This window comes from Myotis yumanensis, unplaced genomic scaffold (genome assembly GCF_028538775.1).
Source record: "Myotis yumanensis isolate MYYU_CA2020_CCGP unplaced genomic scaffold, mMyoYum1.0.hap1 SCAF_1, whole genome shotgun sequence".
Lineage (NCBI taxonomy): Eukaryota > Metazoa > Chordata > Mammalia > Chiroptera > Vespertilionidae > Myotis > Myotis yumanensis.
The window spans coordinates 165,481,649-165,506,464 of NW_027223752.1; the positions used below are offsets into that span (position 1 = coordinate 165,481,649).

The window sequence follows — 24,816 nt, forward strand, 5'->3', positions numbered from 1 at the left end:
GAAGTGGGGCGGGAGGGGGCGTGGGGAAGCTCCTGCACATGCGCGGGGAGTCCCGTCTGACCGACCTTCACCAGGGCCAGTACCACCATGTTTTCTCGGGCGGGCGTCGTGGGGGTCTCGGCCTGGGCCGTGCAGCCGCAATGGTATGGCAGCTTGCGGTAGGAACGGGAGGGTTGCAAGGGTTGGAAGGACTCGATAAGGGGGAAGCGGGTGGAGGCGTGTGGGACGGAACAGGGGTCGCAGGCCGGCCGGGCCCCCGGTCCCTGGAGGCCCCGGTCCCCGGAGGCCCCGGGTGGCCCGGGGTGCAGGAAGCGCCTCGAATCTGGGAAGGGCACGTGAAGAGGCCGGAGGGACCGCGCAAGGTTACGCCACGTCTCCTGAGGCGGAGCGGGGCGGGGGGAGGGCCACGAGGAATTGTCATCTGGGACCTGGGGACTGAGACCTTGGGCCGAGTTAATTTCAGGGCGGTCTTGTATTCATTCCGCTAACAAGTACCTGCGCTCGAGCCCCTACTCTGTGCCAGGCCATGAGTATCGTGCAGGCTTGACCTGGGCCCACAGAGTGAGGGGGAAGGGAGGATCCAAGGCAAGGTCTAGGGAAGGTTAAGTTGTGCTTTCCGTCCTTGACGCCTTTTGAAACTTCCCGGGGTTGGACAGAGTTTGCATGGCCAGTATAGAGCGGAGTGACCCTTTAAGAGCTGTTCGATTCAGCCAGAACGTTTATTGAGCACCGACCTTGCAGCGGGCGCTTTGCTGGGCACCGGTGAATTAAATGAGTGCCCTGCGTGGGCCGGGGGTAGTTTGGGTGCAAAAGGGACCTTAAAAATCTGTCTGTGGGCGAGGAAGAGAAAGACACCTTACGGTATCTCGAAACCATTATGCTGAAGCAGTAACCCTGCAAGGTCATAAAATTGTCCCAAGGTCCTGAGAGGAGGAGGAGTTTGGATTAAGTAACTGTCTTGCAATTTTTAAGGATTTTAAACATTGGTTTCCAAAGACAATTGCGTAGTAAAAGGCCTAGGGATAGGCACATAAACGTTGGCTTGTGGTGGGACCATATAATAGGATGAAATATCTATGTTAGAGTCGGAAAATTTCAGACAGTGCTAAGGAGATCTTAGTTATTGTCTGTGAAGCAATTCCCTGGGTTTACAGTAAGGGAGAATTCTAAGGCGCTATAGCACTAAACTAGATTTTGGTATCCTAGTTTATGTGAAGGGACTACAAAGCATTAATTGAAGTAGGTATGTTTTCCATTAAGAAACGAATTTAAAACAGTAGGGTAAGGAAGTAATTTAATATGCTGTGAAGTGCCTACAGGGGAGCAATGGGCAGTGGCAGCTCATCCCAGGCTAACCCCCTGACCTGTCTCCAAAGCACCCCTTTTCTCTGACTTCCCAGTGAGCTAAAGCAGCCCAGCCTACACTCTCCTGTTGCTTTTTCTATGCCCTTTCTTGTTTCATTGTCCTAAATATGTTTTTGCTGTGGCCAATGAATTCTTTGCTGTGGCCAAAGAATTATTTTAAATGAAAGCTCTCTCAGTCTGAGACAACTAATTCTAGGGACCTAAATTGGAACCTCAATCATCAAATAAAGGTCATAGTCCTGACCTTAATCCCCTTGGAATGATGGTTTTAAATTGGTAGGTTATGAATATTCATCAAACATTGGTGTTCCACGTGGAAAGCATATTTTACCCTCTTCACATTTTCCATCATTCTGGGGGCCTGATGTCTTTCCTACCTATTCTGCCCTTTTCTTTCCCATTCATTATAATTGCCTTGTAAATTCAGAAATGAAAACCATCTTAATGTTTCACACTCGACAGAAGTAATTTGAGGAGCAGAAAAATACCTTTGCTTGAACCATGAAGGGGCATTTCCTTGGTTCTGTTTTGGTTATTGAAAATTTTTAAATGTGGATTTGTTACAGTTTTTGCTTCAGGGAAGTTTGCATTCTAACATTAAACATGAGGCTTAATTAAAATCATGATGAAATTATTTTAATTGTTCAGGGAATCAGCAAGTACCCTAAACTTTCAGAAATTAACTTTTTTTTTTTTAAAGTAGCATTTAAGAAAATGGAAATAAGAAATTTGAGGAAGAGTCTCCACTTTTTCCATCTCAAATTAGGGGAAAATACATCTCTATTTCCTACCTAGTGTTCCACATTCTCTAAAATGGAACTATTTTATAACTAGAGGCCTGATGTGGGGGCCAGCCGGGGGTGTGGCTGGCTGCCCCCTCCCCCAGTTGGGGTGGGGGGGCTGATTGGGGGCAGGGCCGGTTGGGGGGAGGGGCCAGTCTGGGCTCCCCAGTGCACATCATAGTGACTGGCTGTTCTGGTCTTTCTGCCGTTCCGGTCACTTGGCTTTTATATCTATAACTAGAGGCCCAATGCACGAAATGCGTGCAAGGAGCTCGGTCCCACCTTGCCTCGGCCCTTGCAGCCCCAGCTTTATTATTATTATAGATAATAAAAGTGTAATATGCTAATTAGACCAGACAGCCGAACGACCTTCCGGACGAAGCTGGGGCTGTGAGGGCCGAGTCCCTTGCACGAATTTTGTACATCGGCCTCTATTATATAGATAGGAGACCAATGGCCATAAATTGAACTAATACATTGAAAAGGAAAAGACATGGTATTTCAGGAAAGAAAAGGAAGATTGTCATCTTAAACTAAAAAAGCAGATATTTACTTGTAAATGTAAAAAATGTGAGGCAGCAGAGTGCAATATAAGATGGACTGGAGCCAGACTGCTGGGGTTTGAATCCTGACTGCCACTCCCCTGGCTGTGTGACCTTGGACAAGTTTCTCTACCATTTTCATAACTGTTAAATGGAGGTAATGATACTACACAATTAATGGGTTAGTGCAGGGATCCTCAAACTATGGCCCGCAGGCCACATGCAAATACAAATATTGTATTTGTTCCTGTTTTGTTTTTTTACTTCAAAATAAGATATGTGCAGTGTGCATAGGAATTTGTTCATAGTTTTTTTTTTTTTTTTTAAATTAAATCTTTATTGTTCAGATTATTACATTTGTTCCTCTTTTTTCCCCCCATAACTCCCCTCCTTCCAGCTTCCACCCCACCCTCCACCCTCACTCCCCACCCACTGTGTTCATCCATAGGTGCATGATTTTTGTCCAGTCACTTCCCGCATCTCCCACACCCCTTTTTCCCCCAAGAATAGTCAGTCTATTCCCTTTCTATGTCCCTGATTCTATTATAATCACCAGTTCATTCTGTACATCAGGTTATTTATTCACTTGATTCTTAGATTCATTTGTTGATAGATGCATGTTTGTTGTTCATAATTTGTATCTTTACCTTTTTCTTCTTCTTCCTCTTCTTAAAGGATACCTTTCAGCATTTCATATAATACTGGTTTGGCGGTGATGAACTCCTTTAGCTTTTCCTTATCTGTGAAGCTCTTTATCTGACCTTCAATTCTGAATGATAGCTTTGCTGGATAAAGTAATCTTGGTTGTAGGTTCTTGGTATTCAGCACTTTGAATATTTCTTGCCATTCCCTTCTGGCCTGCAAAGTTTCTGTTGAGAAATCAGCTGACAGTCGTATGGGTATTCCCTTGTAGGTAATTGAGCCTCTTTCTCTTGCTGCTTTTAAGATTTTCTCTTTGTCTTTTGCTCTTGGCATTTTAATGATGATGTGTCTTGGTGTGGTCCTCTTTGGATTCCTTTTGTTTGGGGTTCTCTGCGCTTCTTGGACCTGTAAGTCCATTTCTTTCACCAGGTGGGGGAAGTTTTCTGCCATTATTTCTTGAAATAGGTTTTCAATATCTTGCTGTCTCTCATCTTCTGGCACTCCAATGACTCTGATATTAGACCGCTTAAAACTGTCCCTGAGGCTCCTTACACTATCTTCACACTTTCGGATTCTTTTTTCATTTTGCTTTTCCAATTGGGTGTTTTTTGTCGAATCTTTGGTTTGATTATTGTACTCCTCTGGTCTACTATTGGGTATAATATTCTTTATTTCAGTCCGTGTATGCTTACTTTCTAATTTCTTTATCGTAGCATCGAGGGTCTCATTAGTTTTCGTGAGGCTCTGCACAAATTTATGGCAAGCCCTCAAAATTGCAATTCTTAGCTCCATATCCTCCATTTCTGTCATGTTTTTTTGTCTCCGCATCTTTTATGCTTTCTTGGTGCACCCCCTTGTGGTCTCTGTGCGCAGTCTTGTTCTAGCCAAACCTTAATTGTTGTAGTTAACACTAGAGGGATTTGACCCCCAGGTCGACTGGCTGTGGAAATCAGCTGTGTGGAAAACGTCTGCCTTCTGGGGAGGCGCTAATCCAGCCTTTGCCTGAGGCGATCGGCAAATGGCTGTGCGCAGAGTTTGGGCGGGGCGGGATCAACAGGGCGGGCGGAGGGAGCAGTTATGGCCACGCTCAGTCCCCTTCCCAGAGGCTCTGCTTCTCAGAACCCCGGCAGCCACTGCAAACCTCGGAGAGAAAGCTGCCCTCAGGTTCCAACTGATGCCGGATAATCCCGCTTCTCCCGTTTGAGTCTGGGTCCCTAGAGACTCGCCCGGATCTGGAGCCCAGAGTCTGAGACTCACTCCCGACAGAAAACGACAACCGCGCCCTCAGCCACCAGCCCGCTTTGCGCGCGCGCACCTCGGTACCTTTGTATTTTCCACACTGCGCCGCCTCTGAGCCTCGATTTGCTGTTCTCTTTCCTTCTAGTTGTAGAGTCTCTCTTCAGCCAGCCTTCCTGTGGTTCTGGGTGATGTCCGTTCAGTCTTTTAGTTGTATTTTTGAAATGGTTGTTTGCGGCAGTGGTCTCCGGTGTTTACCTACGCCGCCATCTTGGTCTCCCTTTTCCATAGTTTTTTTTTAAACTATAGTCCGGCTCTCCAACGGTCAAGGGACAGTGAACTGGCCCCCTATTTAAAAAGTTTAAGGACCCCTGGGTTAGTGTGAGAATTTGTAAAGAGCTGAGAGCAGTGGGAGACATGCTGGTGTGGACTCAGATGTATCAATTGAAAACGAGTTTATAACTAGTTTCTATGTAAAATAGAATGTAAGAAGGTTTATTGTACTTGTCAAAGAAGACTTGATCATGCGCCACAGTTGGTAAAGAAGTGCGAGGGAGTCATTTTTTGTTCAAGGGGCAAGTGGACTTTCACACAGACATTCAATATTAGAATTACACATACTTAATAATTTTCCTCAATAATTAGTGTAGGGGATGGGAGGTGAAAGGGGACCTAGTATATAGTGATGGGAGAAGATTTAACTTTGGGTGGTTAGGCACACAGTGCAATATACAAATCTTGTAACATGGAAACCCATACCTGCAACCTGTATTATCATGTTAACCAGTGTCACCCCCACTAAATTTAATTTTAAAAAGGAAAAAAAAAAGAATTATGAATGCTGCTTCCTTAATTTTTATATTACACAGCATTTATATGCTCCTTAAAATTCTTTGATAAATCATTCATCTAGCAACCTCTCTAACTCCCTCCACACTGCCTTCTTCAACTTTCCTAACAATACTGTATAATCATACTAAATAATGGTAATCTACAATGTGTGTAATTTTTCCATCCACTGTATTTGATAATGTTTCTAGTTTTCCAAATAATCTAAATGTTTCTCAGGACATGATGCAGTTCTCTAGAACATACAACTGATTCAGAACTTTATCTTTTCATTTGCAAATATTGTATATTCAGTAGATAGAGCAAGCTATCCCTAAAGAGAGTTCAGATCAACTCATGGTTATTCTGTACTCAAATTGTATTTAAAAAATAAAGTTGTAGCATAGATTGACATCTTTAGAACTAAATGAAGGCTAAGCATGAGAGTTCTTCAAAACAGGGAATTAGACCATGAGCACAGCATGAAGAATCACAAAAGATCCTACCTCTTCATACCTCATTTGGGATAGTATGGATACCCAAAGAACTCTTTAAAACTCAATAACTCTTTGAGTTTTAAAGAGTTCTGTGTTCATACAAATATGGCATGCAATTCACATTTGTTTCATATCATATTCTCTGATTAGAAACTTGTGTCAATCAAGTTGGAGTGTCTGCCTAAAACTATAATGTCCAAATGTCACTCCTTATCCTATATAATAAAAGCCTAATATGGTAAGTGTCCAACATAACCTTGTATGTTTTAGCTAAAAACTCAGTCAGACACAGCACCTAGATTTTCTCCTGTGGTATCTTGTAGAAGTTGTTTTGTTGTTGTTAATTTTCACTGGAGGATATTTTTCCATTAATCTTTGGAGAGGGGGAGAGACAGAAACATCAATGTGAGAGAGACACATCGATTGGTTGCCTCCTGCACACCCCCAAACCAGCTGGGGATCGAGCCTGCAACCGAGGTACATGCCCTTGACTGAAATCGAACCCGGGACCTTTCAGTCCACCAGCCAATGCTCTATCACTAAGCCAAATTGGTAGGGCACCAACACCATTTGTAGAAAAAGGTATCCTTTCTCCATATAATGACTTTTGCTCCTTTATCAAACTTAAGTTAATGTATTTGTGTGAGTCTGTGGGCTCTGTATTCTGTTCCATTGATCTACTTGTCCATTCCTTCACCAATGCCACACTGTCTTGTTTTCTGGAATTTGATAGTAAGTCTTGAAATCTAGTAGTGTCACTTCTCTGGCTTTGTTCTTCACTGTAGTGTTGGCTATTCTGGGTGTTTTGCCTTTCCATATAGACATTAAAATCAGTTTATTGATAGTCACAAAATAACTTGCTGAGATTTTTATTGGAATTGTAATAATTTCAGATCAAGTGGGAAGAATTAACCTTTTAGCAACATTGAATTTTCCTATCTATGAATATGGAATTTCTCTCCATTTATTTGAATCTTTGATTTCTTTCATCAGTTTTGCAGTTTTCCTCATATATGTCTTACACACATTTTGTTAGGTTTATATATGTCTTTGTATGTTTTAACAATTGTGGTAAAATATACATAAAATTTGTCATCATAACCATTTTTTAAGTCTTCAGTTTATGGTATTGTTTTTTTTGTTGTTGTTTTTTTTACTCGAAACCCTTATTGTTCATACCTGGTATAAAGAGAAGAATTGACTTTTGTATATATTAACCTTGTATCCTGTAATAATCTTACTATAATTGGTTATTAGTTCCAGAAGTTTTTCTGCTACTTCTTTGGGATATTCTACCTAGACAATCATATCACCTATGAACAAAGACAGCTTTATTTCTTCCCTTCCAGTCTATATACCTTTTATTTCATTTTCTTGTCTTATATTAGCTGGGACATCCAGTATGATGTTGAATAGGAGTGGTAAGAGAGGACGTCCTTTGTCTTGTTCCCAATCTTAGGGAGAAAATTTCTAGTTTCTCACCATTAAACCATGGGGTTTTTGGTAGATATTCTTTACTGGATAAAGGAAGTTTTTTTCTTCTATTTTTAATTTGCTAAAAGGTTTATCATGAAAAGGTATTAGATTATGTCAAATGATTTTTCTGCATCTATTGATCATATGATTTTTCTTCTTTAACCATTGATGTGATGGATATTACTAGTATTTGATTTTTGAATAATGAACCAGCCTTGCATACTTAGAATAAATTCCACTTGGTCACAGTGTATAATTCATTTTAATATATTGTTGGATTCATTTTGCTAATGTTTTGTTGAGGATTTTTGCATCTTTGTTCATGAGAGATATTCTCTGTCATTTTTAATGTATTTATGTGATTTCAGTATTAAGATAATGCTAACCTCATAAAATTAGGAATGTTCCCCCTGCTTCTATTCCCATTATTTTCCTTTGGAAAACATGGCATCAACTACTATATTTACTGATAGTTACAAATCTATATCACAAATCTCAAAATCTAAAACCTACTGGAGCCCTGGCTGGTTTGGCTCAGTGGATAGAGCGTCAGCCTGTGGACTGAAGGATCCCAGGTTCGATACTGGTCAAGGGCACATGCCCAGGTTGTGGGCTTCGTCCCCAGTTGGGGGCATGCACGAGGCAGCCAATCAATGATTCTCTCTCATCATTGATGTTTCTCTCTCCCCCCCCCCCCCCTTCCTCTCCTAAATCAATAAAAAATATATATATTATAAAAAAAATAAAAATAAAACCCAGTGGACATTTCCACCTGGTTCCATGGTCTTTTAACTATATCATATTCAAAAATCATTTTCTCCAGAGAGATCACCTGCACCCACTTGATCTATCTTGGTTAATGACAACACCATCCACTGAGGTCATTAAATTAGAAAATTCTGGGTCATTCTTATTGTTTTCCTTTTCACTCTTTTTAAAAAAATATATATTTTACTAGTGGCCTGGTGCACGAAATTCGTTCACATTAAAAGGGAATTAACTAGAGGAAATATTTTAATATTGCTATTTGCCCTTTCTCTATAATAGAAGTGTCAGAGATGAAAGGAAATTAGTAAAATGTATATGAAAACCCCCCTCCTGTCAGAGTCTGGGGCGTGCCACGGAACCCAGAGTCAAGTCCCCGCCCACCTGCGCGTGCCTCGAAATCGGGCGAGACCCAGACCCAGCTGGCCCCACCCCTGTCAAGCCCCACAGGGTGGGGGGGCGCAGCCTCAGGTCCCTCTTCAAGCCCCACCGGGCAGGGGGCACAGCCTCAGCTCCCCAGCCCTGGCGCAAGGGTGTGACGACCATTTGCATATTAGCTCTTTATTATATAGGATAGGATTGATTTCGGAGAGGAAGGTAGAGCGAGAGAGAGAAGCATCAATGATGAGAGAGAATCATCGATCAACTGCCTCCTGCATGCCCCACAGGGGATCGAGCCTGCAACCTGGGCATATTCCCTGACCAGGAATCAAACCCTGACTTCCTGGTTCACAGTCCAATGCTCAACCACTGAGCCACGCTGAGCTCCTTTTGACTCTCAAGAATTTGATCTCAAACTTCATCTCTTGTTGGCTTTGCTAACATCTTAGTACAGGTTCTTGCTTTTGTTTGGAAGTTGCAGCAGCCCCTATATAGTTTCCATGTCATCAGTATTCCAACATTATGTTGGGCTTTTCACTGCCGTCCAAGATACTTCACTGAAAAACTAAACTGATTTGTTGGCTTATGGATATTCATTTCCTTATTCCCTATAAAATAATATTTAAACTTACTAAACCAACCCATGTCTCCAACTTCAAAACGATTTCCCGTTCCTAGAAATATCCTCCTTAGTCCTTTTCTATGCACAAATTTACTGATCTTCAAGTCTTCCATGGACCTTTCTGGGCCAACACAAGTACTTTGTATGGATTTAAGGGCTGGAAGATAATTTATATTTGGTAATATGTTGCCTCCCTCCATAGGGCAGGGATCTTTTCATATTTATCTTTCACTAACATTACATTTAAGTCATTTTGACTTTTATGCATTATACTTTAAAGATTATAGAAAATTTTCCATGTAAATTTTATGTAAATCTAAATTTTCATGAATCTTGTTTATGAGATAATGGTATCCTTCTTGTGATCAGAGACCATATCCTGAAGAACAGTAGCTATTTAGTAAATGTTTATTGAATTGAGTTGGAAAAGTTAAGAATTAGTTGGAATAAAACTTTCGCACATTTTGTTATGTTAGAATGTATAAGTGTTATTGAAAAGATTTTGGTGAACTGAAGAAGTCAATGAATGCTTTTTTAAAAATATATTTTTATTTATTTTCAGAGAGGAAGGGAGAGGGGGAGAGAGATAAAAACATCAATAATGAGAGGGAATCATTGATTTGGTGCCTCCTGCACACCCCTACTGGGGATCGAGCCACAGCCTAGGCATGTTCTCCAACCTGGAACCGAACCATGATCTCCTGCTTTATAGAATGAGGCTCAACCACGGTGCCACACTGCTGGGCAAGGAATGCTACTTTTAGAGGTGGCTGACCTAGAAAGTTGGGTAACCTAACAAAGGAAAGAACTTTTCTTTTGGCAAAACAATATAGGCAAAGACATGAAGGTGGGAGAGCATGTATGAATGCCAATGTGAGTTCAGTGAAAGGTTTGTGTTAGTTAAATAAAATCAGGCCTTTGATACAGGATTAGGTATCAGTTTTGAGAGATTTAAAAATTAACGTATATATTTAGAGTCCTATATTTAAGTAATTCTTTATGGGGTATTCTTTAAATAAACATATTAACTTTGAAAGTTTTTATTATGTAATGGAGCTATTTCTCAAAAAAACTAAAATATTTTTAAAACCTTTCTTCTCAGGATCCAAGTTCGAAATATGGCAACTTTGAAAGACAGTAAGTACTTTATCTCAGTATGTGAATCAAGAAAAACTAAATTTTGGCAATAATGCTTTCAAAGATATGCTACCTTTTTAAGCCCATTATATATTATGTCAAAATTGACAAAATAAATCTATGTCATATGTGTGGGGCATTGAACTTGTTTTAGACGCTCAAACACTGAGGTGACACATGGTTGTTGGAGTCTATTGTCTGAAGAATGATCCTATATAATAAAGAGATAGTATGCAAATTAACCCTCATGCCCTCACAAGATGCCTGCCTATCACCAGGCTGTCAGGGGGGTTAGTGAGGGATGACCAAACGACTGAACAAGCAGGCTGTGTGGGGCGACGAGGCTGGCGGGGGGTGAGGGGGTTAATAAGGAGTGACCAAGCCAGCGGGGGGGGGGGGAGGGGGGGGGCAGTTGAGGGCATTCTGACCAGCAGCAGGGTCAGATAGGGGCTCTCAGGCCGGCACGCAGAGGCAGTGAGGGGCTATCAGGCTGGCAAAGGGGGCAGTTAGGGGTGACCAGGCAGGCAGGTGAGCGATTAGGAGCCAGGGGTCCAGGATTGTGAGAGGGATGTCCAACTGCCGGTTTAAACCAGGGGTCCCGGATTGGAGAGGGTACAGGCTGGGCTGAGAGGACCCCCCTATCCATGCACGAATTCCGTGCACTGGGCCTCTAGTAATGTTATAATTGAGAAAAAGTATACTATTTGTAGATATATAAAAAAATGTTATGGAACATGTAGTTAAAGGCCATTTTCAATACCATTTAATATTTTCAGTGTTTAACTTACTGATCTCTTATGTTATCAGCTAAATTTGACCTTTTATTAGTACTCATTCTAACATTAACCCTAGTTTAGCATCATGCTGTTAATTAATGGTGTAAATGGGGGCTTACAGTTTAGAAAAATTCACATATGAAATTATAACTATTTTATCTTAAAACATTGCGCACCAGTAGTTTTATTGCTAGCGTTACCCAGTGGCCAGATAAGTTTCTAGTAAATGAGTACAAAAAACGTTTTACAAAGTATCATACTTTAAAATGATATTATCTTGTAAGTATATGTAATAAATAACTTCAAAATGCAATGGGTATTTAATTTTAAGGTGTGCCTTTAACATTTATGTAAAACATGTAATATGAAAACACTAGAATGCTCGTGTTCCACTTGCAATGTATTAACACAATACTTTTATTTTTCAGTTACCAGGCGACTGAAGTCAATCAAAAACATCCAGAAAATTACCAAGTCTATGAAAATGGTAGCAGCAGCAAAATATGCCCGAGCTGAGAGGGAGCTGAAACCAGCTCGAGTGTATGGAACAGGATCTTTGGGTAAGAGAAGAATGTAATTCAAAAACTATGAAGAACTATCTATATATATATAGATATATAGATATATATATGAAAGGCAAATATGCAAAGTGTCCCCTCGAAAGTTTGACCAGGAGACCAGGAGTTCTGTTGCTCGCTATGATGTGCACTGACCACCAGGGGGTGGCGCGGAACGAAGGAAGGCCCTGGCCGGCAGCCAGAAGGCGCCGATGGGCCCTGATCACCAGCCAGGCCTAGGGACCCTACTTTTTCACTAATTCTGTGCACTGGGCCTCTAGTTAAACATGAAGATAACTACTAATGACTTATTTGGTGTCAGTGGGCCTATTCTGACTATTTTACATGTACTCATTTTTCACAGCAACCCTATTGGGGTAGGAACTGTTTGAGCATCTGCTTTGCTGATGAGAAAAACTGAAGCACAGTGACATCAAGTAACTTGCCTGAGATTGCATACCTATTATGTTAATTTCTTAAAGATTCTGAAAAGTTTCCTAGATTATTAAATGTACCATTGAAAGAACTTAGATATATAGTGCATCAAATTCCAATGCTTGAGTTCACCCTATTCAGTTGTGATGTGATATTTTAGAAGTGCAGGGTGGGGAGGTGGTACTCTACAGTGGAGAGTTGGCCAAGTAGTCATGGACATGGCTCATGAATACATGCGTGCAATGTTTAAACATCAACTGTAAAGAAAACAAAATTTGTTTATTTCCAAATTAGAGAAAATAGAGGGTGTCCAAAAAAATGTCTACTCACACTTTGAATAAAGTCAGTGTTTATTAAGGTACATTTTATTTTCAAAATTGAGCTTTTAGCTATTAAAGTGTATGTACATTTTTTGAGATACTCTGTATATCATTAGGTCTATGTATTAGATGTAAATTGTCCTGTGCAGTAGTTTTCTTGTGCTCTTCCATATTTTTTTTTTTAAAATATATTTTATTGATTTTTTACAGAGAGGAAGGGAGAGAGATAGAGAGTAAGAAACATCGATGAGAGAGAAACATCGATCAGCTGCCTCCTGCACACCTCCTACTGGGGATGTGCCCGCAACCCAGGTACATGCCCTTGACCGGAATCGAACCTGGGACCTTTCAGTCCGCAGGCTGACACTCTATCCACTGAGCCAAACCAGTTCTGGCAGTCTTCCATATTTTTTAAACATGCATTTATACTGCTAAAGAAATTTTTACATAAGGAAATTATAGAGCACTAGGCATCAGTGGAAATTGCTCCTTACTTTAAATACCATACTTAGTTTCACCTAGAGGAGAGTTGCTAGGTTAGGTTTCAGCAATACCTATCAGCTCCAGCCATTTGCTTTCATGTCTCCTTCCCTCCTTAGCACAATACTAAGCATCTAGTTGGTGGCTCGGTAAATGTTGGTTAAATTACTCTGTAGCTATTTATATGAAAAAGAAAAGTCACTTTAGTATTTATTTTCCTTCTGATATGAGCATCCTATCTAATAAAGTGGTAATATGCAAATTGACCATCACCGCAACACATAAGATGGCTGCCCCCATGTGGTCAAAGATGGCCGCCCCATGTGGACACAAGATGGTCTGCAGGGGAGGGCAGTTGTGGGCTATCAGGCCAACAGGGGAGGGCAGTTAGGAGCAACCAGGCCTGCAGGGGAGGGCAGTTGGGGAGGGACCATGCCTGCAGGGGAGGGCAGTTGGCGGGGGGGGGGGGGGGGGGCAGGCCTGCAGGGGAGGACATTTGAGGGCGACCCAGGCCTGCAGGTGAGGGCAGTTAGGGGTGACCAGGCCTGCCGGGGAGGACAGTTGGGGGGGACCCAGGCCTGCAGGGGAGGGAAGTTGGGGGAACCAGGCTGGCAGGGGAGGGCAGTTAGGGACAAAGAACAGTTAGGGGTGACCAGGCCTTCAGGGGAGGACTGTTTGGGGGGGACCCAGGCCTGCAGGGGAGGGCAGTTAGGGGTGACCGAGCTGGCAGGGAGGGCAGTTAGAGGCAACCAGGCCTGCAGGGGAGGGCAGTTAGGGGCAATCGGGCCAGCAAGGGAGCAGTTAGGCGTCAATCAGGCTGGCAGGGGAGTGGTTCGGGGGCGATCAGGCTGGCAGGCAGAAGCTGTTACGGGTAATCAGGCAGGCAGATGAGCGGTTGGGAGCCAGCAGTCCTGGATTGTGAGAGGGATCCCAGATTGGAGAAGGTGCAGGTTAGGCTGAGGGACATCCCCGCACCCCCCCCCCCACACACAAATTGAGTATTGTGGAAAAATACTAAAAATCCAAGTTAAGGCTGCCATTCATCCTAAAGTCCTTCAACTAAAGAAAAATAACAGACAACCCCCCAAAAAAACCTAACTGGTAAATATTAAATAGCTAATTATTTTAAATATCTAAAAATGTAAAGTAGGTATTTTACACTATACAATATTAAAAAGAGACTTAAAAGAAATATTCTCTCCACTCTCCTGAACTTTGGAGTTGAGTACTCTCTGCTTTATTTTTTATTTATTTTACTAATTTGAGAAAGAGAGAGAAACATTGATTTGTTACACTTACGTATGCATTCCTTGGTTGATTTTTTTTTTTAGTATTTTTTAAAATTGATTTTGGAGAGGAAGAGAGAGGGAGACAGGGATATATAAATATCAATGATGAGAGAGACTCACTGATCGACCTCCTGCACACCACCTACTGGGGATCAAACTCAAAACCCGGGCATGTGCCCTGATGGGAAATGGAATCATGAACCGTGACCTTCTGGTTCATAGGTTGACCTAAACCACAGAGCCACCTAGCCTGTCCATTGGTTGATTCTTGTATGTGCCCTGACTAGGACAACGCTCTAACCAGCTGACCTACCTGGCTAGGGCACTGCTCTTTGCTTTTTGTGGAGGGTCTCAGGTATTGAAATTTGAAAATCAATACTGAAAAAAATAGTAGTAACAAGAATTTTGTTGAAATGGGTAAATGTGTCAGCCATAAAGTTGCACCTTGCAATTACAGTGAGCACCAACTGTTGAAATCCATCCTCCATTTGCATCCAGCCATGCTTTCAATGGACTGCTCCTAGCCAGCACCTGAGCACAGACTGGATACAGGCAGGCATGTTCTTGGGAGACTTGAGGTTCCCAGCAGCCTTGTTAAGCTTCCCTTAAATTGCATTGGGAAGCTTCCACCCAACCTTTCTTCCCAAGGCTCAGACCTGCATCATGCATGGTATGATGACTCTTCTGACTTCCTGTTTTCTCTCATAGGCATATCTCCTAGTAAAGTCCATGTATATTTCATCCCACTGAATCCTCTCTTGGTCTCTGCTTCTTGGAAAATTAGACCAACAAAGTGAGGTTGTTAAAGTAATCCCGAAAATGAAGTGGCAACATTACTTTAACATCAGCAGTTTTTATAAGAGCTTGCTTGATATGCAGATTATATAAGCAGCTTAGTAAATATTTGCCTTTTTTGGTTGTATACTGAGGATTTGCATTACTTAGAAGTCTGATAACTAAATAAGTTGTTACCTCTGTAATTCTAGTCTCTTTGTACCAGAGATTTCTTTTAGTCAGTATTTAAGATAAAGTGGCCATTAATGCACCCTTAGGAACCTTTGTCATACTGTTTAGAGATTTAAACCTTTGTGGTTTTCATCTTGATTATAAATGGAATAAATACACAGGCTGTTTTGGTTATATTAATCAAATGCCACCTAAATTTAAATGCATCATTTTTAAAACAGCCAGCTCTTTTGTAAATTAGGGATTATTGTATTTAGTATGAATTACATATATAAATTCTTGGGTTTTTTTGTCGTTTGTTTTTAAGCTCTGTATGAAAAGGCTGATATTAAGGTGCCTGAAGACAAGAAGAAACACCTCCTTATCGGTGTGTCCTCAGATAGAGGGCTTTGTGGTGCTATCCATTCCTCGGTTGCTAAACAGATGAAAAATGAGGTGGCTACGCTCACAGCAGCCGGGAAAGAAGTTAAGATTGTTGGAGTTGGTGATAAACTTAGGGGTATACTTCATAGGTAAATTAAATATATATTATTTATCTTTAAAAAGGAGCGTGCATGAATAAATGGAAATTTCTCTGCTAGTTTTTGTACTCAGGCTTATGTTTTGTTTTTATTTTTTTCAGCATATATTAGAATATATAGATTTCCCTCCTTTTCTACTTGTGTTTAGCTTTTTTATCCAAACCATAAATGGAATGCAATGGGAATATCAAAAGCTGTTGACCTTTTTATTTCTTTTAAAAAAAAATATTTTATTGTTTTTTTTACAGAGAGGAAGGGAGAGGGACAGAGAGTTAGAAACATCAATGAGAGAGAAACATCAACCAGCTGCCTCCTGCACACTCCTCACCGGGGATGTGCCTGCAACCAAGGTACATGCCCTTGACCGGAATCGAACCTGGGACCCTTGAGTCCACAGGCCGACGCTCTATCCACTGAGCCAAACCGGTTAGGGCGCTATTGACCTTTTTAAACATCAGGACTGAATCTAAGAAGCTATCACAGTCTGGAAATGTCAGAATGAACAATAGTTAATTAGGATTGGAAGGAGAAAAACAAAGGTGTAGAGCAGTGGTCGGCAAACTCATTAGTCAACAGAGCCAAATATCAACAGTACAATGATTGAAATTTCTTTTGAGAGGCAAATTTTTTAAACTTAAACTATATAGGTAGGTACATTGTTATTAACTTAATTAGGGTACTCCTAAGGCTTAGGAAGAGCCACATTCAAGGGGCCAAAAAGCCGCATGTGGCTCGCGAGCCGCAGTTTGCTGACCACGGGTGTAGAGAAATAAAACAAGAAAGGCCTGATTATTAGTCTCTTTGTAGGTGCTGAGAGAAAGGAATAATCATGATAGTGTATGGAACAACGTGATTCAGTGAACACCCCCAGTCCCTCCAAAAATCTTGATCCATAGGGATTTCTTCTTTCTTCCCTATGTTCTTTTAGAAGAATAATTCCATTAAAGTATCTTATGTGCTCTCTTGATTTTCTTGTAGGACTCATTCTGACCATTTTCTGGTGACATTCAAAGAAGTGGGAAGAAAACCCCCTACTTTTGGAGATGCATCAGTCATTGCCCTGGAACTACTAAATTCTGGATATGATTTTGATGAAGGATCTATCATTTTTAATCGATTCAGGCAAGAAATCAAAGCTTATTTATGAAATTTTAGAAATCAAAGCTTATTTATGTTAATATTTTAAAACTAGTGGCCTGGTGCACAAAATTCATGCACAGGGGGTTGGGTGGGGTTCCCTCAGCCCAGCCTGCACCCTCTCCAAATGGGGACCCCTTGGAAGATGTCTGACCAGTGGTCGGACATCCCTCTCGCAATCTGGGACCGCTGGCTCCTAACCGCTCACCTGACTGCCTGCCTGATTGCCTCTAACTGTCTCTGCCTGCCTGCTTGATCGCCCCTAACTGCCCTCCCCTGCCGGCCTGATCTCGCCTCCAACTGCTCTCCCCTCCAACTGCTCTCCCCTGCCGGCCGGCCTGATCTCGCCCCCAACTGCCTTCCCCTGCCGGCCTGATCTCGCCCCCTACAGTCCTCCCCTGCCTGCCTGATCTTGCCTCCAACTACCCTCCCCTGCCGGCCTGGTTGCACCCAACTGCCCTACTTTGCTGGCCTGATCTCATCCCCAGCAGCCCTCCCCTGCTGGCCTGATCTCGCCCCCAGCAGCCCTCCCCTGCCAGCCTGATCTCGCCTCCAACTGCCCTCTCCTGCCGGCCTGATCTCACCCCCAGCGGCCCTCCCCTGCTGGCCTGATCGCCCCTAACGGCCTCTGCCTTGACCCCCACCACCATGGCTTTGTCTGGAAGGAAGTTGGACGTCCGGAAGATGGCCAGTTGACCCTGTCTAATTAGCATATTACCCTTTTAGTAGTATAAATAGATTATATAGGATAGGATTGCTTAAATGGGGGTGGAGGGGTGGGGAGCCTTTTTCATCAGGAGGAGATGCTCTTGGCAGACAAAAATACTGTCTATATCCAGACTGATAGCCAGCCATATGCAGTATACTGCCAAACCGGTCATTAAAAAATTGAACCACTTTCTTACACCTTACACCAAATAGCTGTTGCCCTTAAAACCCCTCCTCAGCCCCCACCTTAGGTTCTGCCTTCGCAGTTCACCCAGATTAGGTTATGGTCGGTTTCTGTGCCAGTGTCAGAAGCTCCGCCATTGGCTCCTTGCAGTTCACCGAGATTTGGTTCTGATTTTTCGGTTTCTATGCCCGTCAGCGTCAAAAGCTCTGCCTCCTACGAAGCCATTGGCTCCTCGCACTTCACCCAGATTTGGTTCTGATTGGTCAGTTTCTATGCCAGTCAGCGTCTCCAGGCCCATCAATGGGCCTGATCAGAGTGGCAGGGCTGATCAGAAGCCCCAGTGGAGGCCCGAGAGAAAAAGGTGCGGCTGCTGGCCAGGGCCCAAGAGAAAGAGAGCGGCAAGGGCTGATCAACAGCTGTCACGGAGGCTACGGATCAGACCCTGCTTCTCCCTCCAGGCCTCTCTTTGGGCCTGATCCACAGCTCCCTCGGCAGTCAGTGTTGGATTGTGTGGCAGTCAGTGCTAGGTTGCCACGGCAACCTAGGACTGGCTTCCAGTCGTTTGAGCCTTCGGTCGTTTTGGATGTTATGGACCCTGGGTTTTGTTTTGTTTTGTTTTTTAAAATATATTTTTTTGATTTTTTACTGAGAGGAAGGGAAAGGGAAAGGGAAAGAGAAAGAGAGCTAGAAACATCAATAAGAGAGAAACATCTATCAGCTGCCTCCTGCACACTCCCTACTGGGGATATGCCTGCAAGCAAGGTACATGCCCTTGACCGGAATTGAACCTTTGACCCTTCCGTTCGCAGGTCAATGCTCTATCCACTGAGCCAAACCAGTTAGGGCCCCTAGGTTTTTATATATTAGGATAAGTAAATATTTAACAGTTTAAAAGTTATTTTGAAATTTACATTTGTTTTTGTCCTTTTTAGGTCTGTCATCTCGTACAAGACAGAAGAAAAACCCATCTTTTCTCTTAATACCATTGCAACGGCTGGTAAGTAGTTTTCGTATGACAAGTATTTTACCACATAAAAGGAGAGATTTGTTCATTTAGGAAAATAGCATATGTCAGAATGGCCTGTTTCAGCAGTAGCAAAATGATATTGGGTTGTTTATATCACCATCTATTAATGGGTTCCATGATGCATTAATCCATGCATTGACAACTCTTACTCCGTTCCTTCATTAATTCAACAAATGGCTATTGAGGGCAGTCATTTTTTTTTTTTTTAATATATTTTATTGATTTTTTACAGAGAGGAAGGGAGAGAGATAGAGAGTTAGAAACATTGATGAGAGAGAAACATTGATCAGCTGCCTCCTGCACATCTCCACTGGGGATGTGCCCGCAACCCAGGTACATGCCCTTGACCGGAATCAAACCCGGGACCCCTCAGTCCGAAGGCCAACGCTCTATCCACTGAGCCAAACCGGTTTCGGCAAGGGGCAGTCATTTTATATGTTTTCTGTCCTCAGGGCACAGAAATTGGCTTTGCAGTCTATGTATGCAAACTATCAAACTCCAGTACAATATGAAAGTCTAGAATAGAGATTTGAACAGTGTTCACAACTTGTTTATATTGTCCCAGTAAATTCTCATTTTATTGTTTGAATAAAGTCACCATTGTTCAATGGAGCATTGTAGAAACAATATTCTGGAACTGTTCTTATATTCCTAAGGCATTTTCACCTTTTGTGTATCATGTTTCATCTATTCTAAGATGTACACTTTTTTGCATTTTAATATTTCTGAAATTGGGATGCTTCTCCCAGTCAGTGGCATGTCATTTTTAATTGGCTATGCTGTTTTCTTTCTTAATGGTTTCTTAATGGTTGCATCAAATATGGGTTATAATCTGTAATATCTTAAGTTTGATAAAACAGCACTATTTCACCACTTCCCCCTAATGGATGAATTTTGAAGTGTGCTGCTAAATTTCTGCAACATGATTACTAAAATTTCTATAAGCCTCTTATTTCTCCCACTCTTCCATATTCTTGGAAACATTTGCCTGCTCTCATTTTCCTGACTGACACTTGCTGATTTCTCCAAAAATCAAAAGGTTGAATTGAGATTTTTGTATTATATTGTATAGTTTCTGTTCTTAATTTCTTTATTGGAAAAGAAAAAAAAAACCCCCAAATCATTTATTGTGTGCTGGCTTTGTGCTCAGTCAGATGCTATCATGACAACTTCATGACCATGAAATGTAAAAATTTTTAACAATATCCAGTGCTTTGTTTACACACTTTGCTGAAAATCTTCAGTGTGGAAATAGATGAAACTATTAGAACTGAGTCTTTTGACCTGTCTTACACTTATTTCCTCTCTGTAATTATAGAGGATTTTTATAATAGTAAACTACTGTGATTAAATTAGTCTTTGTGCTTTATTGCTTCAGATATATTTATCACTTGCTTTAACAGAGAGCATGAGTATCTATGATGACATTGATGCTGACGTGCTGCAGAATTATCAGGAATACACTCTGGCCAACATCATCTACTATTCTCTGAAGGAGTCCACCACGAGTGAGCAAAGTGCCAGGATGACAGCCATGGACAATGCAAGCAAGAATGCATGTAAGCACACAGTAGTTTTCTGAGAAAATTTTGCTGCAGAGTAGCATGAAGACCCTCATATCAAAAACATGACCATTCTTTAAGTAAATCAGGAAACAAGAGAACTAGGACCTAGTCCTCGGCTCTACTACTGGTTCTGTGAAGTTTTTGACCAAATATTTATCTCTTTCTTCTCATCTGAAAAGATAGAATACTCTTTGCCTTGAAGGAAGTATATCTTACTTGGTAGGCATTAAGTTTGCAAATACTTGGAAAAGGGATCCCATGAAAGATTTAAAAACACCTTCTTGAAATTTTGGAGGGCCAATTTTGGTCCAAACCCCCCACCCCACCCTCCCCCAAAAAAAACAAAAACCAAAAAAACCCTCCCAAAATCTTATGGGTAAATTAAACAACATATATCTATGAATAAATTAATGCAGTTATTCCTTTCTAGTTTTTAGATTTTGTTGTCTAATCTTTTTGTTTTGCGTGTAGCTGAAATGATTGACAAATTGACTTTGACCTTCAACCGCACCCGCCAAGCTGTCATCACAAAGGAGTTGATTGAAATCATCTCTGGTGCTGCAGCTCTGTAAGTACTTGTAGATTGCCTTCAGAGAGTTTTTGTTCTCATATTTGTATGTCTGCTAGCTTTAAGTTTTCTGGTTTGGTTTGGCTGTTAAAGATGAAATGACCCATTGCTTAATCTTGTATCCTTATTTGGTGAAAATGGAATCTCTATTTTATTCTGATTGTTTTAGGCTTAGTTTTTTCTTTTAGAAATCAACATATTGCTAACTTTCACTTTCTAAATAAAGCATTAGGAATAAGGATGTGGACAATTTAGTATCATTTATAAAATCTGTCTTTGGAACTTAAAACATTACAAACCAAGCTTTCTGAATTACAGGACTGGTTTTGGGTTTGGTTTTACGTATAAATCATTGGATGGTAGTAGGGTTTGGGACTTTTCAAATTATTAAGATTTCTGTATCAGTACCATAAAATAGTATACCACTTTCCTTGAAAAAATATTAATGTGAAACCAGGGTTAAGATAATAGGAATTCTATTCAAAACATTATCAAATTGCACCCTCACTATATGCAAAGTACAGTTGTTAAAAGATGTGATCCTTCCTTTCAAGGCATTTATTTTCTAATAGGATAAAAATATGCAGATAATTGTGATGAAGGATAAAATGTGTAGTAAGTTGTCCTTGAATTATTCTTTATCCCCTCCTACTAATTGGTCAGCAAGGTCTCTAAATTTTACTTTCTAAATAGCCCATGGCTCTTTTCCCTGTATGCCCACTTAATGCAGATTCTTGTGATTTCTCTCCTGAATTGAAAAATTTTTTTTGGAGCCTCTTCAGTACTAGCCCCTATGCTAGGCACTGAGGATGTAGTAGTTAGTGTTTGCCATTAAAGAGCTCACCGCCTTAACAGGGAAGACATATTTGAAATTGCAGTAGAATGGAAGTTAGCAAACTGAGGTCTAGTGCTAAGAATGGTTTTCATATTTTTAAAGGATTATAAAAAGAGACTGTCACCCACAAAGCCTAAAATATTTACTGTTTAGCCCTTTATAGAAAAGATTTGACAAAGTAGTATGACTAAGTTAATAGAGCCATTCTCTCAGTGCCATCCTACAGAAACAGCTTAGTTTGATTAGTGTGAACCTATAGTTTCTGGACACCAACACTCTCTTAGTCTAGTCTCTTACCACTACCATTTCTCACTTTCCTGGAACTTTAGCCACATTGATGTACTTGTAGATCTGCAAACATATCATGCTCTTTTACCTTTAAAGTGGCATGTGCCTTTGCCTCAAGTGCCACTCTTTTCTTCCCCTTGCACGTTTGGTTCTTCATCTGACAGAGTCCTGTTTATCCTTCCTAACTGAGCTGGGGGAATCCTTTCCTCCAGGAAACTCTCTTGCATAGTTTGGGTGGGGTACCCTTCTTCAGCACTTGTGCTTCCCTTTATCAGCACTTAACATTATTAGGAATTACCTTTGTTTGTGTGTGCTCTTGTGGCTTGGGAAGGACTATCTTACTTACTTTTGTAGGCCCATCACCTGGCATGTACTTCCTCAATAAATGGTGGTTGAGTGAATGATTGACATGCCATAAGTACATTAAGAACTGGAAGTTCAGAAGAGGGAGAAATAACATTTTGTTGAGTACGTGAAAACAGTGAAGAATTGAGGAAAGGTTCATCACGAAGGTGAAATTTAAATTGGTCTTTAAGTATTGTCTCAAGGCTAGAAACTGGGCAGAATGCCAGAGACACAAGTAAAACTAATTGAGACCAGTAGTTGGATCCATCAGCTTTGCTATCTTAAGACTCACCTATCACTCAGCCTGCTCACTAATGTTCTATTCCCATCATAGATTACAGTGCAATGAGTGGCCCTGCTACTTACTGTCTTGATAAACTTGGTTAAGATACTCTCTGCAACTCAATTTTGTCATCTAGAACATGGGGACTAATCCAAGGATTAAATAATTTTATTACTCATTGTCCTCCTTGTTATATGTCTTAGCTAATGCTAAGTTGATTGCTTCTGGAATGGCAAATTTGGGAAGCCCTGGAAGAAAGACTGCATTCTGAAGGTTCAGGGGGCTGTGAGAGCTAGAGAACTAAGGTTCTTTTTTTGCTCTTAAAAAAGGAAAACCAGGAATAAAGTGTGAGATTATAACTTCTACAGAATTGTGGATTAGGGTCTTTCTGGATTAGAAATGTGGTAAACCTGACTACACAGTAGCAAATCAAGGAAAATGAGGAGATTGGGCCATAAAACAGATTTTAAAAAAGAATTCTAAAAACTGGAAGTCACTAAATTTTCGCTTTCTAGAGGTTGCCCACATCCTTTATAAAAAGTTAGCTCTGTGGTCTCAGCGTTGAATTGTTTATGAATTTGCATGCTTTCTAACCTATTGGTTATTCTAGTTGAAGACTTTAATATTTAACACAAACACTTTTGGCTTTGTAGTAATAAAATATAAAGCATGAATAAACCACAGTATTTGAGGTGCCAAGTATTTATTAGTTGTCAGCCTAAAATTTATAATATATTGCATTTTATTTTTTATAGAAAAATTGTGATTTTAATTATACTTTTACAGTCTTGCCTATTTGCATGAATATGGTTTTATTGCTTATAACCAGATTGAGATCTATAACATTTTTATAGTAATCATTGACTCTGTTTTAAAGGAATATATTGGTAAGTATGTGATATCCTCAAGGTAGCAAATGAGGAAATAGACATTTTTAGTTGGCAAGTGTACATGATTAACTAGCATGGACTGCTTGTTGACCAGCTTGTTTGTGTTTGTCTTTTTTTTCTAATACAATAACCAGGGATTAATGAAAATCAAGTTTCGTCCTCAGACAAGAGGTAAAGTGGTAATATTTCACACAGTCTCCCCATACCCTTTCAGAAAAGAAACCAAGGCAGTTAGAACTGAAGCTAATTTAGCAACAGTGACACTGTTGAGGTTTAGGTTGCTAGGCCTGTTTACTGTAGCAGCCAACTTATGGAAGCATGTGTATATTGCTGGGGGGCTTTTTCTTAGCTTTGTTAAGTAAACTTTAAGGAAAGAGAATTAGCATTATTTTGAGATATTAAATATAGATTGATGAAGAGTGGTGGTTCTCAAGCTTTATGATCTCCGGACCCCTGAATGTCTGACAACAAAAATATAGCAAGATTCCCATCTATTTCTGTATTCATTCCCTTTGGATATCACACACTGGAAAACTCTACCATGTACTCGTGAGAATGAAACTAAAACAGGCAAATAACATTATGAAAATGGTCTTGCCCTCATGAACCCCATGAAAGGGCCCCCAGGCCAAAATTTGAGAACCAAATTTTATAGAGGAACATTTTATTATGTAAAAATTCTTTAAATCTTTTGGTAGGTTGGTATTATAACACTTATTAAATGATGACATGGGTTAATAGAAACTACAAAGAACCAAAAACTTAAAATGCAAGCTACATGAAATTTCAACTAAAACCCAAAATTATCTAATATATTCATTCATAAGTTAACAAAAAAAAACAAAACCAAAAAACGACAAGACACCTGATATAATAAAATACTGCAAAACAATTGGCAATTTATAGTTATCAAAATTGTAGATTTTGTATCTTTTCAATCAAGAAATTCTTTTTGAATGTTATATAACATACATATAAAACAAGATAGAAAAGTAACATAAACTTGTAACAGTGGCTTTGCATACATTATCCTACATGTTTCTCATAGGCAATAGGTTGGTTATGGAGCATACATAGCATGAAACTACTAAGCTAATAAAGAATAGACAAAAACACATGTCATTTGAACAGTAACATACAAGTGACAGTCCCTCTATTATCTTTTGATACCATTATTTTTTCCAAAAATATTGCTTGGTTTTTATTTGTTCTGTACTTTGTTTTTCAGGTAAAGAAGGAAAATCGGCCAGCTGATTTTGTTTTTAGCTTACTGCTGTCCTGGTCAGAAGAAATTATTGGTCTATTGTTTAAATTACTAAAGACAGCAAGATATTTGTAAATTATCTTACAATAAACAACTTAAAATGAA

General features: G+C 40.6%; 1 protein-coding gene across 5 annotated transcripts; it reads left to right on the forward strand.

Annotated features, from left to right (window-relative positions):
• The first annotated feature begins 35 nt into the window (after window positions 1-35).
• On the forward strand, window positions 36-24,816 carry ATP5F1C (ATP synthase F1 subunit gamma). 5 transcript variants are annotated; one of them, XM_070391642.1, is made up of 10 exons: window positions 36-143; window positions 10,239-10,273; window positions 11,478-11,609; window positions 15,404-15,608; window positions 16,596-16,739; window positions 18,579-18,643; window positions 20,077-20,232; window positions 20,710-20,806; window positions 23,582-23,618; window positions 24,676-24,816. In XM_070391642.1, exons 1-9 carry the CDS (start codon window positions 88-90, stop codon window positions 23,586-23,588), a joined length of 897 nt encoding a protein of 298 aa, XP_070247743.1. In that variant the 5' UTR covers window positions 36-87; the 3' UTR covers window positions 23,589-23,618; window positions 24,676-24,816. The 5 variants fall into 5 exon arrangements, with proteins under 5 accessions (XP_070247743.1, XP_070247751.1, XP_070247733.1 ...); XM_070391615.1 differs by having other exon boundaries at window positions 57-158; XM_070391624.1 differs by lacking the exon at window positions 23,582-23,618 and having other exon boundaries at window positions 58-158.

Excerpts from the sequence above, each read along its gene's own strand:
- ATP5F1C (XM_070391615.1), top strand. The coding sequence starts at position 88 with ATGTTTTCTCGGGCGGGCGTCGTGGGGGTCTCGGCCTGGGCCGTGCAG. Across the intron at positions 159-10,238 it reads CAATGGTATGGCAGCTTGCG|GATCCAAGTTCGAAATATGG; the intron begins GTAGGAACGGGA and ends CTTTCTTCTCAG. Across the intron at positions 11,610-15,403 it reads GTATGGAACAGGATCTTTGG|CTCTGTATGAAAAGGCTGAT; the intron begins GTAAGAGAAGAA and ends TTTGTTTTTAAG.